Source organism: Mastigoproctus giganteus, chromosome 3, assembly GCF_048544385.1.
Source record: "Mastigoproctus giganteus isolate SK-2022 chromosome 3, ASM4854438v1, whole genome shotgun sequence".
Classification (NCBI taxonomy): Eukaryota; Metazoa; Arthropoda; class Arachnida; order Uropygi; family Thelyphonidae; genus Mastigoproctus; species Mastigoproctus giganteus.
Window position 1 is genome coordinate 19,943,366 of NC_143577.1, and position 20,332 is coordinate 19,963,697.

A 20,332-nucleotide genomic window follows, 5' to 3' on the forward strand; every position below is an offset into this window, starting at 1 on the left:
TGAAGCATAAGCAATTGCCCAATGAAAGCCATAATATCGAGGGCTTAGTATCAGACAACGTTAACTACGAAATTGTATTTTTGTTTTGAGACAATTTTAGTTTAACTTTATACAAATAACAATGCATATCATGTCATAGAAATGTATTTCTCTAGTAGTTTACAAGTTAGCTTGGGCTATAAGCACATTTCCGGTAAATCAAGAAAATGCCAAATGACTTTTTTCTTAGTTAATTACAAAAATGTTTACTACAAAATGATTTTGTAGCTAAGTCTGACACTAAACCCTCAATATGAGATGTTATTATAATGATGCCAAAATGTAAGAACTTTGGTTGCTCTTAAAATTCAACTATGTCATAATCATGTATTTTTAATGACTAATGTCACAGTTTGAGGCTGTCTACTCTAAACTTTTATTAGTTTAGAATTCTTTTAAAAAGGCACACTTTATGGCCAGATTTTGTTATAACTAATCCACCTAGTGTTTTTGCATTACTGATAATAACATTTCTAAGCAGTAAGTATTAAATTTTAACATTCAATACATTTAGCTCTTCAGCTCATTTCTTTCATTCATCATGTGATTCAATTCATTCATATTTCATTCATCGTGAATATTACAATACTGTTTTTTACTTATAAACTGCACAGCTCTGGTATGCAGTACAGGTAAAATTTCTTAAAATGTTTTAATTTGGTTTATCATGACACATTGGCAACTTAGAGCATAATTCAACAAGTCAAAAGCCAATACTTAACAAAATGTATATTACATTTTATAGTCTAAGGAAGATATGCAATTATCTCTTAAATTTAATAATTAATGATGTTTTTCTTGTGTAGTGTATTCTGCAAAATTCTTTTAACTGATACTTGCTTATTTGATGTAATTTAAAAATTGTATTAGTCACATAAAAAAGTAACAAAAATAACACTAGTCACATTTAAAATTAATCACAAGTTAATCACATCTGTGTATCTTTTGGTACCATAAAAGAGGTAATAAAGGAACATGATTAATAGAATAGTAGTGGGATGTGATACAAGAAAACAAGCGTATGAGCTTATTCAGCATCAGCAAAAAAAAAAAAAATAATAAAAAAATTACAAAACAATCCCCTCTAAATATTTGTCCAGTTCCTCCATAAATTTATTTAACTTATCAACTTCCACAACGACAGATGGAAATTTGTTCCAACAATTAACCACCCACTGGCTAAAGGCAAATTTCCGCACATCTATTCTACATCTGTCCTTCCTCAATTTCAATTTATGCCCCCTTAGGTTCGTAATCTGAACAAGTGGAAGAATCCCATCAGAATTCAGCATGCTCAACCCATTCAAGGCCTTATACACCTCAATCAGATCACCTCGCAGGTGCCTAGTCTCCAGCTGCTGCAATTTGCAGAACTTAAGCCTCTCCTGGTAAGAGGATCCCTTCATTCCCCTCACCAATCTTGTTGCCCTTCTCTGTACACGCTCAAGCAAATCTACATCCTTCCTAAAATGAGGCCTGCACACAGTACTCAAGGTGTGGCCTGACCATTGCCTTACACAGAGGGACAATCACCTCCTTTTCCCTGCTAACAAAATTCCTGTTAATTCCTAACAATGAGTGATTATAATTAAACTGCACTAAACAGATTAAATTTAGGACCATGTAAAAAGGAAAGCGATAAAAAAAAAAAAAAAAAACAGTTCCAAAAAGTGACACTAGGATGAAACTGGTGCTGAACATAGTAAGCATACATATAAAAACATATATGAGCATCATAGCTCTGTTAATATTTACCTTATAGTAAGCACACAAATCAGATGTACCTTCTGTATCTGTGAAAGGACCATAAAGGCAGGTGATCATGCTGCAAGCACAAAAAGTCAACACAGTACTTGGAATGATGACACATGCAGCACGGTTTTAGTACATTACTTTACCAAAACAAAAACTTTTGCTGCACTTTGGGAATACTGTCACCTCAAAAGATTAAGAGGACCACTTTCACATGGGTCGGGAATGTAAAGAGAGAGTTAAAACAAAACAACAAATATTTTTTCTGTAACAGACAGAAGGAATTACTGTGAACCTAGAGATCACAGTAATTTTTTTGTTTTTGCCCTCTAAAATTTCAAATTCATTATTGTCTTTTTCCATACATTCAGGTTCTGAATGTAAGGAAAACCCAAACCCAGTTGATGTTGAAGATGTCAGTATACTTGGGTTCTTGATATATTTATCCACCACTATTCTGATTTATCCATTTTAATGCCCAATATTCACATGACAGAATGTTTAACTGTGGAGCACTGGCAATTGGCCACAAAGGGAAACAATACTACTGTAACTATATTACAAATGGAAAGTAAGTAAATATTAAGTACAGTGGAAACTTCCTTAAGGAACACCTCTTGTTGTTGACAGTCAAGATTGGGTCCTTGTCAGAAATATTAGAAATTACATGTTTAGAGAACCTCTCCAAAATGGAAACTTTCTAATATGGATGCAGACACTTTAATAGTGCCCTTTTGGTATTTTCAAACTCCTTAGAAGAGATATTTCTAGCCATACATGTACATTTTTGTTGGTCACTGGCTATTTATATTAATGCAAGTGTATTAACGTAAAAGTCTTATAGCAATAATAATTAGACTTGTAATGGCAATAAATTACTTGCAGAGAAGATGGTATAATATTGGCATCACCACTGCTGGTAAAAAATGTTTGCTGTACAACGGAGTTAAAACTGCTCTGCATTATTAGCAGGGCAATAAAAATTTGCTAATATTGGTATAGGCAGTAGACTGGAAAGAAAGGTGTTTGGGATTTCAGGCACTGCTGCGGGTCATCATGAAACAAATGAATATATGGGCTGTGTTAGGGTAACTAAAAGTAAGAACACATGCATGTACACTAATGATAGGGGCATTGTAAATATTTTTATGAATTTGAAGTACTGATTAAGTCATCAAATGCAGACATTATAGGAATAGCAGACATGTTACTCAAACATAAGTGATGCTGAATTTGAATATGGGGAGTGCAATGTATACAGGAAGGACAGACAGTACAGGAAATTTGATTTGGTAGTTGTTGGCACATCGGCTTCTGTGGCCATATTGCACCTCCCAAGGTTTTTGCAGTACTTTGATCCAAGCCCGAGGCGGAAATCGAACCCGCGACCTTTAGGTTGCCGGGCAGGTACTTTACCCACTCGGCTAGCCCGGTCGGCTCAGTACAGGAAAGGTGGAGGGGTTATGTACTTACTGAAGAAGAAGAATATTAAATCTAATGCAGTGCATTGTTGAGTCAGTTTAGTGTGATATAAGCACTTAAAAACAAAATTGAGAGTATGAGTATATTATATGCCTAATGGCTGTGATGAGTATACCAAACAGCTCTATAAGGAAATAGAGTGAGCCACCAAATCAGAACATTTCATAATGGGGGATTTTAACTTGATGACTAGAATTTGTGGGTTGGTCACTTATACACTAGCAAGATTTTGTGGATTTCTTGGATGACTGTTTTCTACAGCAGCATTGTAAATAGACAACAAGAAGAAGAAGCAATACTCTTGATCCGGTTATCAATACTAATGTGGAATTTTAAAGATATAACTTCAAGGGAAAAGGCTTTTGTTTTCATAAGGGTGACTAAAGAAGTCTCAGACAGTTTTTAAATTGATATACCAACAACAAATTCTAAATGGGAAGTATTCAGGGAAGTAATCAAAGAAGCTACTAGACTTTTGATACCAATAAATAAATACTATTCAAGGGTTAGACCTACATGGATGTCAGATGAAATATTTCTTGTATTGCTTAGTGCTGCAGCAGCACTGCCTATTAGTGAAAAATAAAGCTGGAATTTAGCAGCGGAAGTACCATACTGCCATGTTTTCTACTGTAGGAATAGTCTGAATAAAAATGCTTGAAATAAAAGCACTTCACTTAAGTTTAGAATCTATTTAATCCATTTATTAACAATAAAGTCTAATAATGTTTTGCAGGTTTTTTCTCCTCTGCTTCTTCTTGTGACCTTGCTGTTACAATACCATAAAAACTTCAAAAGACTGGTGACAGTTAAATAGATGATGTACTTTCAAGTATTCTGTTCAAGATAACAAGTGCAATGTACTGTTTAAACATTATATAAGTCTGCTGGGATGCCTATTTTTTTTATCATCTGTTAAACTGAGATGTATGTCATTTTGAAATGTTATTCTGAAAATATTAACAGCATTAAGATAAGAATTTTGCATGGACTTTTAAGAAACCTTGTTACTGTCATACTGGCAATCAGTATGATTGTTGAGGAAGTTATTCTATATATATATATATATCTCATACTGTTTGTTCAGTTTAGTTCATTCTTTTTATAAAAGACTGACTACAGCTATATATCTATCTTTTCATAGCAGATATACATACATTTGATCTTGAGAGACCATGTAACTGGTATCAGTTATAGGATGATTGATCACTGTAATACCTAAAAACAAACAAGAAAATAATAAATAAATTTAATTGCATATCACATAAATATATTGTGCAATTATTGTTTTTTTAGCATTAAGATTTAAATATTCAAGGAAAAGAAATGCATATAATCAATAAAAATTTATTTGTTGAGCTTGTATGATGTGATATTAATTACATCTTCACTTTCAAAAAAACTGACTACAAAGCAGAGACAATTCTGATTTTGCATATTCAGCTCACTCTGTTATTCTACACTAATTTACACAAAAACAAATGGATTAAAATACTTGAGCTTTTTGATTAATGAAGTGAAGAAGCATTGCAGGAGAAACCCACCCACCACTCAAAAACCAGAATTCTGTGATGTAAACAGTGTCTTATGTCACCATCAAAAAGTTTCAGACAAAATCCTGTCAATTATGCAAGTAATTTGTTTTTCCCCCTTCCCAACAGCAAGTAGAGCTTACACTTTGTAATAACACAGTTTTGATTACAGCTGATGTACTAGTGCTACTGTTAACAATGGACTCTGCATTTTTTTGTGGCAGTGTATGGATTCAACTGTATAACACTGTGTTTTAGTAAATATGCCATGCTTTTTTTTTTTTTTGTTAGTATATGAAGTTGATTGCACAACATGCGTATACTAGTGTCCAACTGTACTATGCCAGGACCACAGCCAGCAGAACTAAACTCTGCTGGTCTCAAGCACAGGTGTTGGGATCCTACTTTATTGATGAATAAAGTTTATTTGATAGTTGGTTGTGAATTACAGCATTAATTAAAAGGCTGTTATTTTCATTTTGCTTCAAATATCTGATTAGCTAATCTCTCTCTTCTCTCATCTATTCTTATAATGCCTTTACTATATTAAGTTTACCCTCAATTTGATATTGTCACTCCACAATTTTTTCTTGTTCGTCATTGTAATAACATGATCTTGCCACTGCTTCCATCTGTTAATTCTACTTATTTTTCCTGAAACTATAATTTTGAGATCTAATTTTTGATTAATCCACTTATTATTCACCCAATTTATTTCCATATCAAAATTTCTATCTTTGTTAACAAAATTACTAACTTGTTCCAATTTTTGGTTCTTTAGCCTACAAAATAAAGTTTCTTTGTCTCTCTCAACTTCTATAATTTTTGATTTTGTGCAACTAAGTTTCACGTCAAATACACCCTCTAATCATATATTAGAGACTGTAGATCTCAAATGTTTTGTTCTATTTTTAAGATTCTGTTGTCCATTCAATAGCCATTTAGTTAGCTTCTTACTAACAGGTTGCACCAGTTAGTAAGGGCCAGAGACAGCTCCCCATCAGCCTAGCTTAGATGTGAGGGACTTGTACTTGGACACATTATGTTTAATTCAAAATTACCTTTAAAATCTTTTCTGTATTGCTTACTAAATTTGATGAAAATATCAGTGACTTCTTTTTTCAAAAAAGAAGTGACTAGCTTGAAAATGAATTCTAAACATTTTCATAATTGTGCAGGATTGTTAAATTAATTGTCCCTCTTTTGTAGTTATTAACTTAGAACAACCAATAAACAAAGAATTTCACCCAAGATATGCGGAGAACAGTGCTTAATTTTTATTTGAATTTTATAACATAAGTTTTCAAAATGAGCCAAATTTTTATTACAATGACATTAGTGAAAAAAGATGTACCAGAATTATTTTTCACTGCACAGCAAAACAGAGTAATTCAATTGTTTTGGAGTAATTGCCACACCTATGGAGTAATTGCCACACCTATGGAGTAATTGCCACATATGGAGTAATTGTGTGCTAACTCACTGTAGTGTGGCAGAGAATTTTGTTTGCTACTGTGACAATAATAGTACACAAATGGTATCCAAATTACTACTTATCCTGGTCTGTAACCAAGTCACCATGTATGTCTGTAAAATGGTCAAAAAGAACAGCTAAATGTATACTAAATGGCAAAAAGGTCACAGAAAGCAATCTCTTTTAGCAATAATATTAAACTGATAAAACAATTTTGCAGGTGAATACATAAATGGATATGGGTTGAGCACAGTAATTCACCTATTATCAAAACCAAACAAATGAAAATCTTAAAAAATATATGTACTTTCAGATATTAATTCCAAAGGTCAACATACCATAAGCTGAAGGATTTCCCTTTGATTTTGGTAAATTAGCTCTCAAAATGGCATTATTTAAAGTGTTTACATAAGTAGGCATACTGTGATATCCTTTGTTATTAAACCACACCTGGAACAAAAAAAGAAAAGATGAGAATTGGTAGTATAGTAAAATTTTCTCCCTTTTTTTTTTCACTCTTTCTTCCAATTCCTTTTCATATAATTTTTACAGTTATATATATAAAAAAATATATATATATATATACATATATATATTTATTTATTTTATTATTTTAAAAGATATTTCTTTGGTAAATACCTAAGAGTATGAAGGAGTTTGTTTATGCATGGATAATGCACACACATCATTTCTACTAACACAGTAATTTTCATGCATCATTTTAATGTAAGAATCTGCAGATAAAGGAACTACTAGGTAGAAGTGATCACAGTGCACTGAAGTGGGATTTACTCAAAGAGGTAACTATCATTAGGAGTAAAGGGAAGCGTTTTTGCTTTTGTAAAGGCGACTACGGTGGTCTGAGACAGTATTTAAATTCTATATGGTGGGACCAACTGATGATGTTACCAACAGCAAACTAAAAATGGGAGGCATTCAAAGAATTAATCTTGGAACCTACTAGGCTTTACGTACCAACTAAGAAATATTGTTCAAGGTTTAGGCCTGAACAGATGTCAGATGAACTAATAAGACATGTAGCAGAGAAGAAAAATGCATGGAATACATATAAATTAATGGGTGACATGGAAGGCCATTGATAGATATAAGCTGGTCTGTAACCAAGTCACAAAGGAGATTGGGCAGGCAAAGGCAGATTATGAGAAATCCTTGGAAAAGGATGCTAAGAAAAACAACAAAGAGTTCTTTACCAATGTAAACTCGAGAAGGAAAGGGATGAATCAGATTGGTCCACTGGATATTGATGGTTCAACTGTTGATGATCCTGCTCAGGTGGCTAACAAAACTAAATGCTTATTTTGCAACTACATACACACATGAGGAGTTATTCAGGGAGGGTAATGCCAGAGGTGAATTAAACTCTGGCAGTGAGCTAGATGATTTTTTAATAACTGAGAGGAAAGTGGAGGAGAAATTGTTGAAGTTAAACACAAGAAAGCAAACCCTCAGCCATAATTATGAGAGCTTCCTCGAACTCAGGGGGGGGGGTACCCATGGACTGGAGATGTGCAAATGTGACCCCAATTCAAAAAGGAGGATCAAAGGGCGACACAAGTAGTTATAGACCTGTTAGTTAAACTTCTGTTCCAGGGAAAGTTGTTGTTGTTGTTATTTGGTTTTTAGGAGCATTAGCAACTAAGGCCATATTGCTCCGGGAATATACAGTGGTCATTCCCTGACCTTTCCGCATCGTCCGTATTTGGTGGTGACGGGCTCGAACCCCGTCTAATCAAGAAGCGTGTGCTACGCACTGCTGCTCCTTCCCACCTGGCTACGGAGGCACCTTCAGGGAAAGTAATGGAGGCACTGGTTAAAGAAGCACTGCAGGATTAGTTAGTTAGTTATTTGGTTTTTAGGAGCATTAGCAACTAAGGCCATATTGCTCCGGGGATATGCGGTGGTCATTCCCTAACCTTTCCGCATCCTCCATATTTGGTGGTGACGGGCTCGAACCCCGGTCTAATCAAGAAGTGTGTGCTATGCACTGCTGCTCCTTCCTACCTGGCTACGGAGGTGCCACACTGCAGGATCATCTAGACAAGACTTCAGTTATAGCTCAGACAGCATGGTTTTGTTAAGGGGAAGTCTTGTCTGACCAATCTGATTGGATACTATGATGTGGTCACAAAGGAACTGGATGCAGGGTATTCCCTGCATCCAGGGAATACTTTGATATCATATATTTGGATCTCAGAAAGGCTTTTGATACTGTTGCACATGGAAGACTGCTGCACAAATTGGAGCAGTGTGGCATTGGAAGAAAATTGCTGCTATGGATAAAGGGATGGTTGAGTGGGAGAAGACAGAGTGATAATCAATGGACACTGCTCTTCATGGACTAATTATTAGTGGAGTCCCTCTGGGTTCAGTGTTGGGTCCATTGTTGTTTACTGTATTTATAAATGATAATAATGGTGTATCAGGCTTAATGTCCAAGTTTGCAGATGATACAGAGGTTGACAGGGTTGTAAAGGACACTAATGACAGTACGCTTTTTTTTCTTAATGGAAACCCCAAACACGAAAGGTATCAAAACCTATAGTACTTAGTACAGTGCATGGGTTGAAGGAGAAGTATGGGGGGAGGGGGATGCCGGAAACTTGCTACAACAGGATCTACAACATGAGCTGAGAGGTGGCAAATGAAGTTTTAACATTGACAAATGTAAAGTACTACGTATGGGAAGCAGTTACCTCAGAGTAATGTATCAACTCTGTGGTACCACACTGACGGTGGTAGAGAATGAAAGGACCTGTGGGTAATTGTGCAGGCAGATATGAAGTTTTCTGAGCAGTGCAGACAGTCTGCAAGAGTAGCTCATGGTGTCTTGTCAATGATATACAGGAATTTTTCTAGCAAGGATAAGGAACAGTTAGTTAGTGTGGTTTTTAGGAGCATTAGCAACCAAGGCCACATTGCTCCGGGAATATGCAGTGGTCATTCCCACATCCTTCGTATTTGGTGGTGACGGGCTCGAACCCCGGTCTACTCAAGAAGCGTGTGCTACGCACTGCTGCTCCTTCCCACCTGGCTACGGAGGCGCCAGCAAGGATAAGGAGGTGATTATTCTCTTGTATAAGGCTATGGTCAGGTCACTTGAGTACTGTATACAGCTCTGGAGGCCTCATTTTAAGGATTTAGAGCTGTTGAAATGAGTACAGAGAAGGACAACAAGATTAGTGAATGGAATGAAGGGTTGCCCTTATGAAGAAAGGCTTAAGTTTTGCAGATTAGAGTGTCTGGGGACTAGGCAGCTGCGTGGTAATCTGATTGAGGTGTATAACGCCTTGAATGGTTTGAGCATGCTCGATACTGATAGGATTCTTCCTCTTGCTCAGAATAATCACCTGAGAGGGTTTTTTTTTTTTTTTTTTTTTTGTTAGTTGGCGCATCAGCTTCTGTGGCCATATTGCACCTCCCAAGGTTTTTGAATTTTCTACTCTGATCCAAGCCCGAGGCGGGATTCGAACCCGTGTCCTTTTACTCAGTTCAGGTAAATATAACCCTCGACGATGATCCAGATAATAATGAAGATGCAAAGACAGGCCCTGCCTCTAAGACTGACCGAGAGAGTAGGAGTGCTAGTGGATTAAGAGAAGTACAAGACAACCAGTGCTCACAAACGGAAAACGCTGAGAAGGGGACAAAGCAAGATTCTATGCCACCCCTGGGCACTTCACCACCGGAAGGAACAGCTCTCGAACAGATGTTTGCCCTGCGCACTCAACTAGAGAATTTAATGTCCAAATCAAACAGTAGAATCACCACCGGTCTCCGTTTTGAAATCGTGACAATTTGGACAAAACTGGAGACTATAATAGTAAACCAGCACGTAGAACAGGAAAGGGCTAAGGCCAAGTTGGAGGCATACCTAGATGAGCGGGGCAACCAAATGCCACAGCGCGCCCCCTCGTACGTAGACGCGCTGAGGACTGCACCCAATGCGACACAACTACCAAAAGCAAGTGGACCCCCCTTGGGGAAGAAGACACTGATCAAACAGCCAAACCTGGTCGTTTTAAGACCAACAACGCAGGATACTGCGCAAACAAGCGAAGAAATCAAAAACCACGTTATGAAAAATCTAAATGAAGAACTGAAAAATACTAAAATCAAAAGTATAAGGAAAACCAGAAACGTCGGAGTGGTCATAGAGACTGAAACCAGGGAGGAAGCCCAAGAAATTATGGAAAACCCAAAGATCCAAACTCTAGGCCTCACTGCTGCGGCCCCCAAAAGAAAAGGGCCGTCAATTGTCATCTTCGACGTAGATAAAGACATCACCCCCTCCGAGATCACCGATGAAATATACCGACGTAATGTACATGGACATCTCTCGGACCTGGACAAGAGTGACCTTATTATGCCCAGATACTCAACCAAGCCAAGAGTCGGAAATGGAGTAAACTGGATAGTGGAACTAGCGCCGATTGTCTGGCCTATCTTAAAAGATCAAATGAGAATCTATATCAATTGGGGCAGTCACCGCTTCAGGGAGCACGTGGCTGTACCAAGATGTTATAAATGCTGCAAGTTCGGGCACACTTCACACACCTGTGCCCAGGCTGTCAGGACCTGTGGCCACTGCGCTGAGAAAGGACATGAATACAACACATGCCCTAACAAAGAATCTGAGCCTGTCTGTGCAAATTGTAAAAGTAATAAACTAGACCACCACCACTCTATTCGGGATAATACGTGTCCGTCCTATATAAGCGCCAAGTGTTTATACCAGATGAAAACCGATTATGGGCTCACAGCCTAAAAGATATAACTACGGAGTTAATAAATTCTTTCAAATCAACGCACAGCGGGCCAGGGCGGTGGCCGATCAGATAAGAATCAAGGCAGACGAAGAAAATGCAGATATTCTCATTATACAGGAACCGTACACTCACACGAGGCAGGTGAGAGGTTACCCCCTGACCTACAAAATAATTCAAACAGATCAGGATACCCCCTGGGCTGCAATAGTCATTCGAAATCCAGAAATCACAGCAACTAAAATCTCAGCACTGTGTACAGCCTGGGCTGCCTGTGCCCACCTGATCAGCTCCATGGGATCCTTTTACGTGATATCCCTATACTGTAGACCAGGCGAAGAGATTACCTATGCTATCAGATACCTGGAAGATGTCCTGAGAACTCTGCCAAACGCAAAAATCATCATCGGAGCCGATGTCAATTGCCGATCACCGGTCTGGCATAGTTTGACACCAGACAGGCGGAGCACTGCAAATGGCCAACGCCTGGAAGACTTCCTGGCAAACTCGACTATGACAGTCATTAACCAACCGAACAATCCTACCACCTTCTCAAACACCCTATGGGAGGCCACTATTGATATCACTATGGCCTCAAGGAACATTGTCGGCAACATTTCCAACTGGAAGGTCAACGAGGCGTGGACTACTTCGGATCACAGGGTTATTTCCTTCCAGCTAAATCGATCTCTAGCTAGATCCCCAGCCATACGAGTCATGTTAAATAGATATGCAATTGAAAAGGCGAACTGGGACGTCTTCAGGACAACCCTAACTAATGAGACCCAACCCCACCTACTTCCCGACAACGCAGATGCCCTCCAAAGACAAGTCACTGATCTGATCACAACGGCCAGCAACTTGGCAATCAAAAGGAAAAACCCTGTCCCAGGCGCAAAGCCCTGGTGGAGCCCAGAGCTGCATAGATTGCGCCGAGAAGTAATTATAAGAAGAAAGACTTTCCAGCGTGCCCGGAGGACCTGGCCGGCACGTGAAGTGGAGGCGCTCAGACAGAACTACAGGGAAGTGCGAAACCAGTACACGGCCCTGATCCGCAAACGAAAACAAGAATCCTGGCAACACCTGGTCACCACCACTGGCAATACCGACCCCTGGGGAGTGGTGTACAAGATCACCACAAACAAACTACCCAGGGGAGAGGTCACCACTTCAACCAAGTCATTACAAGGTACGGAAGCAACCACCTGGCAGCAATCCATAACAAACATTTTGGACGCCATCCTACAACCAGCAACAAATCCAATCACTCAGGAACAAAAATCCCTCTGTGCAGAGAATGAGACTTACCACACTGAAGAGCAGGAATCTCCCTTTGACTTAGGAGAACTACAAACTGCTGCGGTCCTGATCAAAGATAGGAAATGTCCAGGATCGGACCTGCTGGAGCCTGAGATTATAAAGAAAACAGTGGAGTGTGTCCCCGAATTAATACTTCATCTATTCAATACCTGTCTACGTGATGGTCACTACCCAACAGATTGGAAGTCGGCCAACGTAAAACTGATCCTGAAGAACCCGACGAAACCACCTGAACTCCCAAACTCCTACCGTCCCATCGCTCTCCTGTCGGTACTTAGTAAACTCTATGAAAGGCTACTCTACTACAGACTTCTCAAACACTACAACAATGCAAACATGGCTTCTCACAGACAATTTGGATTCAAAACGGGGCACTCCACTGTAGATGCACTCCACAATCTCCTTGAAGCAGTAGGAATTACCCAAAAGAAATACTTTCTGGTCATCGCTGTCGACTTTGCTGGGGCGTTCGACTCACTTTGGTGGCCGAGCGTCCTAGGCAGACTGCGTCAATCAAAGCTTCCAGTAAACCTATATAACTCCATCAAAAGCTACCTTTCCAACAGATCAATCACTGTCAATGCTCCATATATGAAAATCACCAGACAGGTCTACAGAGGATGCCCACAGGGCTCGGTTTTGGGACCGTTCTTGTGGAATCTTGTGCTTGATGAATTCCTTGGCATGGACCTGGGAGAGGTCACCTCTCAAGCCTATGCAGATGATCTTATTATCACCGTTACCGGCGATTCTAGGGCCCGACTGGAGATTTTGGCGAATAATGCACTACAGAAGCTACAGGACTGGGCTAAACACCATAACCTCACCATCTCTGCCGCCAAAACAGATTCTATTCTTCTCAAAGGAAGTCTCAATGAAGCCAGACCGCCACAGATAAAAATCGACAACAGGACCATAAAATTCTCCACTCATCTCAAGTATCTAGGAGTTATACTTGACAGCAAACTGAATTTCCAGCCACATCTTAAATACCTAAGAAGAAAGATACGTAATTACACCGCCCTTGTCGCCAGGGTCTCCAGACGGGACTGGGGACTCAATAGGCACACTCTGTCCTTATTCTATAAAGTGATATTTACCCCGATTATAACGTACGCAGCAGGCATCTGGTACCCGAAAGCAATCACTGCTAGTGGTAGAAGAATCCTCGACTCTCTGCAAAGGAACATCCTGCTTGCTACTACCCGTGCCTGCTGCACTGTCAGTACCCATGCTCTGCAAATCCTGGCAGGCGCCATGCCACTGGACCTGGAGGTGGTCCGCTGTGGACTACTCTTCCACCTCTCCAAAACAAATTCCAAGACCATCCTCGAATTCACAACAGACCCCGCAAACGACAGAACAGCAGAAAAGAAGCGTCTCCTCACGCATCTGCAGCAGGCGTGGCAAGCGAGATGGACTACTTCCAACAAAGGCGAAATCACTAGAAAGTTCTTCCCTTACATTAACAGGGTGTTCCCCAGGCTTCCCCCCTGGTTTTCACCTGGTCTTTATGCTACATACCTGTTAACTGGCCATGGATCATTAAAAGGCAAACTGACGGCCCTGGGAATCATCGATGATCCCACTTGCACCTGTGGTGGGACTGAGAGTTGGTCGCACCTTATGTATGACTGCCCCCTGTATGACGATCTTCGCTGCACCTTCATCACTACCTTGACCTACATACCCAAAGACCAAGAAACACACCTGCTTGATAGTAGGGAGGAATATACAGCTTTTACGCGTTTCGCACAAGAGCTCTTCAGCCGAAGGAAATCCTTTTCTACAGTTCCTGTACCTGCGCCATAGCAGTCCCAAGGAAGACAACAGGCGGTTTGAGACCATGATGGACTTTCATCCAGACTAGACAGTCATGAACTTGACCGCCACACCATCAAACGGACAACTATCTGATGATTGAAGTTTGAAAGCTACCATTGGATCGAATTAAACCCCTGGATTGGACACCACCCGATGTCGATGACAGAGGCGCCAAATGGCGATCCTATCTGTGCTCAATTGTACAGTCACTTTCGACCCCATTCCTTCCCCTTTCTTCGCCTTCACCTGATTGACTGAGTGTACATTGACTGGTTGGGGACGCCTTCGCCTATATCCCCTTACTCTTACTTTCATTCCCCCTCTTCTGTACACCCTGTACTACCTCACTCTATCTAATCGCTGTGTTTTTTTTTTTTTTTTTTAATTAATTAATTATTTATTATTATTTTTTCTTTTAATTAATTTTTTTTTTTTTTATTTTATTTTATTATTATTTTTTTTTTTATTTATTTATTTATTTATTTATTTATTTTTTTTATTTTATTTTATTTTTTTTTTTTAACTTGGTCTCCGCTCAGGAAGCTGAGGCGACCCTGACGGAGACTAGCCAGAGAACTATGGGCAGCCTGGCTACCTCCTAGTGGTGTGTGCGGGCAACGTGGGGTTCCATCAGGGGCCCTGCGGCCAAATGCCAGGACATACAACAGAACCCAACACAAAACCACACATTCAACACACAACACTTTTTCTGGCATTTACAGTGTTCTGTATTTCTTCACAGTGTACATATGGCGCAGATGTGGGAAACCACAGGTGGCGCCCGACCCTAACACTATGCACACTATGCACACTATGTCCTTTGGGTTGCCAGGTAAGCACTTTACCTGGCTAGCCCGGTCAGCCTGAGAGGGCATAAATTCAAATTGAGGAAAGATAGTTGTAGGATTGATGTGCGGAAGTTTGCCTTTAGCCAGCGGGTAGTTCATTGGTGGAATAGACTTCCATATTTTGTTGTGTGAAGTTAGTCTAAATAAATTTAAGGCTGAGCTGAAAAGGTATTTGGAACGAATGGAGGGGTGAAATGGGAGTGGTGTGTTTTTTTTTTTTTTTTTTGGCTGATGCTGCATTAGCTTGCTTTCTTGCATCATATGCCTACTAATGCTAATTATATCTCATATTGTGAATACCTTCACGATGAATTGCCATGGTATTGCCTAACCACAATTTAAGTAACGCTTCACCTATGAAGAAGACTATTTTACTTATCTTGGCGAATACCACTAACCAGATGGCACCGTTTCGAAGCTTGTTGGCTTCTAATTGGTGGGTGGGCAGGTACCCTGCTGTTGCAAAAGGGATAACCCAGTTATGAAGTATAACTCCACAATATAAACCATGCACACCATCACACATCTCATATTGTGGAGTTATGCTTCATAACTGGGTTGTCAATATTGCAACAACAGGGTACCTGCCCACCCACTGATGAGAAGCCAACAAGCTTCGAAATGGTGCTGTATTCTCAGCAGATACCACCACCCTTAGTGGTGGTATCTGCTGAGAATAAGTAACAATAGTCTTCTCCATAGATGAAGAGTTACTTATTCGAGGTAGTGCAATACCATGGCAACTCACTGTAAAGGTATTCACAATACGGATATAATTAAAACGATCATTAAAACTATCTTGGTAGTGGAAATGATGTGTGTATTACCCATACATAAACAAACTCCTTATTTTATTATTAACTTTTTAAGTAATGTTTATATTAAGAGAAACACTTATCTCCATTTCCTTATATATATATATATATATATATATATATACATAAAATTATTTTTATTGTTATATGTAGAATTTAAATATAGAATTTAACTAGTGCTAATAATGAAAATACCGTGTATCCTGGTAGCGATATGTGTTGAACAAAGGGTGGAAAAAGGAAAAGAAAAAGTGTAATGATATAAAAAGAATGTAACGATATAAAAAGAAAAGAAACAAAATGCAAATTTTGAAAAAACAACAACCAATGTGGAAATAGCATTGCAGTATTTTTCATAATTTTTGTGTCTTCGTCAGAGGTCATCCACCAAAATTATGAAAAAGAACAGCAATACTCTTACTTCTGTTTCTGACATGTTCTGTATGTCAAAGAGCACGTGTAAGAAGCCACGTGGTAAAAATAATTTAGAATACAAATTTAGAATAAATAAAATACAAGTTATGTAAAACTATTATGTGTTACTAATGTATTACATACAGAACATGGATGACCTAAGTAAGTGGACCGTTATGAAAGTGAAGACAAAGGAAGGGAGTGTCCAAATGACAAGAACTTACCGCTACTGGACGGGTTGATAGAAAAGACTGAGCCGGAGGCTAACCCGTGTATATATGCGTAGAAACGCTAGCAGCGCCTAGCGTTAGACGAATTTGTTGTCTGTATATTATGTAATTTACGTATGCGGTGGAGTTGCTCAAACATCCGGGATAGATAAGAAATATAAAGTATTTACATCAGTTGTGTTAAGAGTGTAACTGTGTACAATCAAATAACAATTAAATAAATAAATCAAGATAGGTATAAAAATAATTACAAGATAGTTACAAGGTAAATACACTATGTCAGGCCAATCGGTGGGTACAAGTTTTCCAGACCGTAAGACACCAAAGAGGCCTAGTGTATTTACACTATATACATACTTGATGCGTATGGGAATAATTATAAGTTAATAATGCTGTTTATATTAATATCTATTAATTTCTTGTGCCTTAATATGTTAAGGGCTTTATTGATATGATGCTGCAGATATGCAATAGGAAAAAGATTTTTGGTTAGTTTACTGTATAATATTCTGATGTTATCAATAGCTGTAGTTTTGTCGCTGCATATTGTTGCTATTCTGATGCATTGTGCTAGGATAACATTAGCATGTACCTGTTTGGAAATATTGGAATTCCATTGTGTAAAGTTTACTATGCTAAAGTTGAATGCTTCACGTTTGTTGTACAAATTGATGGAGGCTATACCATTTTTTAAATTAATGTCTAGATCCAAAAAATGGGCTGCTGTATCAGAATTGTTTGTTCTTTCTAGTACAAGTTCGTTAGGGTATAAATGTCCATAATCCTGGATGAAATTCGGGCAGTTGATTACTATGAGGTCGTCTATATATCTGAATAGGATTAGGTCCTGTGGAAATGAGGTTTCTGACCAGTATAAATATAGGTTGGCTATTATGCACGAGGCTGGGCTGCCCATAGGTGTTCCATTGGTTTGTTGATATACTGTGTTACCATCATATATGAAGTTATTGGAAATACATAAGTTCAGTATGTTGTTCCAGTAATATGTGTTGCAGAAAATAAAGTCCTTATGTTTATCATAGATATCTTTTAGTACTGATTTGAGATTGATTTGATTGATACTGGTAAATAGGCTATGGAAATCAAAGGTTTGAATATTATTGACTTTATTACTTTGCAAAAATTTTAATACGGGTTGGTTGTTGCCTATGATTTTGCTGTTATGTATGTTATGCATCAGTGGTTGCAGTAGTTGTTCAAGTTTCTTTCCAGATTTGTGTACATAACTATTTTTACATGAGGTTATGAATCTGAAGCCTATTGGTTTTTTATGAAATTTAGGAATGAAGTAGATATAAGGTAAGCTGTAATTGCTTAAGTTGAGCTTTAGTTTTTTATTGAAGGCCATTAGTTTTTTTGTAATGATATTACATGTACTGGATATCGGTTTGTAAGTATTGCTTGAGTTAAGTTCATTAGTTAAAGTATGTATATAAAAATATTTGCAAATGAATGCAAAATTATTGGCTGTTTTATCTACCGGTGTGATTACGAAGTCTTTGTGTATTTCTAGCAGTTTTTGTTTTAATTTAGTCAAGTTGTAGTATTTACCTTGATAATATACATTTGAACTGTGCAATGCATATTTACGCTTGAATAAGGCGAATGTATGGCTAATCCACATATGGTATGCTTCTATAGGTGTGTTATTTTTGTAAGCTAATTGGAAGCAGTAGTTTAACAGGTCCTGATATATCTGCTTATTGAAGTTGGTTACATTTATTTTGGTACGCGGCCTGAATTTGAATCCTTGTGATAGTACATATCTGAGCATTGGGTCCGTAACTATGTTTAGATTTCCTGTAATGATATGTCCATAGTCTGGATCAATATATTGCTGCATGTTGCTTTGTTGACAAATGCAGTTGTTGTTGTCTGTAATATGTGATATTAAACTGGTAGCTATAGATTTGTAGTTACAAGCTAATAATCCAAAGGGTTTATTATACTTATATCTTACTTTAATATAACTAGGACTAGTATTAGGAAGTAGATGATTATGCTGATTTATAAGTTTATTGATATTTATGTTGTCCATGATATGGTTGTTGAAGTTCAAGATAATGATTGATTCTTTATCACATGTTGTAGAGATTTTGTTTTTTAGACTGAATTTACAAATATCATTTATTAAATGAAAGAGATGTTTGGACTCGAAATTGAAAGTGCGTATGAACTTGTATAGTGCTCTCAGCATACTGTGTTTAGTACTGAAAAGTAAATTATGTATATCTTGTACATTTATAATATTTTTATCCCAGTTCTTAGGGGTGACTTCAAAATCACCTAAAATAGTACTGTGCTTGTTGCTGGTATTTTTAGATTTATTAGTACGTTTCCGTGGGTTCTTATGGAACTTGATTATATTGAATTTGTCATATATACAACTGTCTGTTAAGTTATTAGTAATAATTTTATGGTTGAATTTATTATTTAGACCATATGGGTATAATGTTTTTAATTTTAACATAAATATTTCTTCTTGTATAGTTCTAATATTAGCGTTATTAATCTGTGCTAATATGGATATGTACATATTGTTGAAGTTGTGCGATTGAAATTGCATATATTCTATTTCATGTTCTATATTATTATTATTTCTATTTAAGTAGTTATTGATGTCAGATCTATGCTGATTAATTCTTAGGTGCAGCTTATTGCTAGTTTGTCCAACGTATTTTATATTACATGTTTTGCAGGTTATGAGGTATATAACATTACTAGTTTTACAAAAAGTAGGTTTTGATGCATCATTTGTTATATGCTGCGGGTGTATACAGGGACAGGTTAAACAAAGTTTATTCTTGCAAGTGTTGAATTTAAGGTCATGGATCCCATATTTATCTAAGTTAGAAACATTACATGCTGTTGTGCTCTGTCTTGTGTGTGTTAAATGCGTATGTTTAGAGTTACATCCGTGTTGCGGAGTACAGTACAGAGCATGCGTACCCGGGGTCAAATTTATTCTACTCTGCCCATGTAGCATGTTATTAAAGTTATCTGGTTCCATACATATAAGTTGCATAAAATTACAATTAAAATTAAAGTTACAATAACAATTAAAATGACATCAAAATAAAGTGTAGGTGCAACCAAGAGTAAACGGTACTTTCAAGATACGGATAGGATGGTAAATATATAAAAAATCGAGTAGAAATAGAAATAGCAAGTGTATATAAGCTGTTCTAGGCGGCGTGAGCTCAACCTGGATAAAGCTTAGGATAATAATTATTACGAATAATAAAAAAATTAAAAATAAATAGAGAAGTCGGCTTTGAAGTGCGATAATATGGATTATGGATCAGGGACACTGCAAGAGCAAAGGTACCCTACAACCATAATATATACATAAAATTATTTTTATTGTTATATGTAGAATTTAAATATAGAATTTAACTAGTGCTAATAATGAAAATACCGTGTATCCTGGTAGCGATATATGTGTTGAACAAAGGGTGGAAAAAGGAAAAGAAAAAGTGTAATGATATAAAAAGAATGTAACGATATAAAAAGAAAAGAAACAAAATGCAAATTTTGAAAAAAACAACGACCAATGTGGAAATGGGGGTTTACTGTATATATACATATACAGTTTACTGTATATATACATACATATACAGTAAACCCCCGCTATTCGCGGTTGCTGATTTAATATAAAATGAAACCTAAAAAAATGTGAATTTTAAAGCACCGTGAACATTTTCCGCCATAAAAAAACATAGGCGTGGCTAAAATCATCTTTTCCGGTCAAAACAGCGCTCAGTGGGTGGAGGGAGAGGGGTGACAAAATCACGAGC

The 20,332-nt window shown here is 37.7% G+C and overlaps 1 protein-coding gene across 1 annotated transcript in view; it reads right to left on the reverse strand.

Moving 5' to 3' along the window:
• The window catches only part of LOC150087777 (ATP-binding cassette sub-family A member 2-like), a 487,681-nt gene that overhangs the window by 77,040 nt on the left and 390,309 nt on the right, over positions 1-20,332 (reverse strand). The window contains exons 34-35 of the mRNA XM_090369199.1: positions 6,618-6,729; positions 4,431-4,491 (exon numbers count right to left, since the gene is read on the reverse strand). Coding sequence (XP_090225325.1) covers positions 4,431-4,491; positions 6,618-6,729 — 173 coding nt within the window. The remainder of the gene's footprint in view (positions 1-4,430; positions 4,492-6,617; positions 6,730-20,332) is intronic.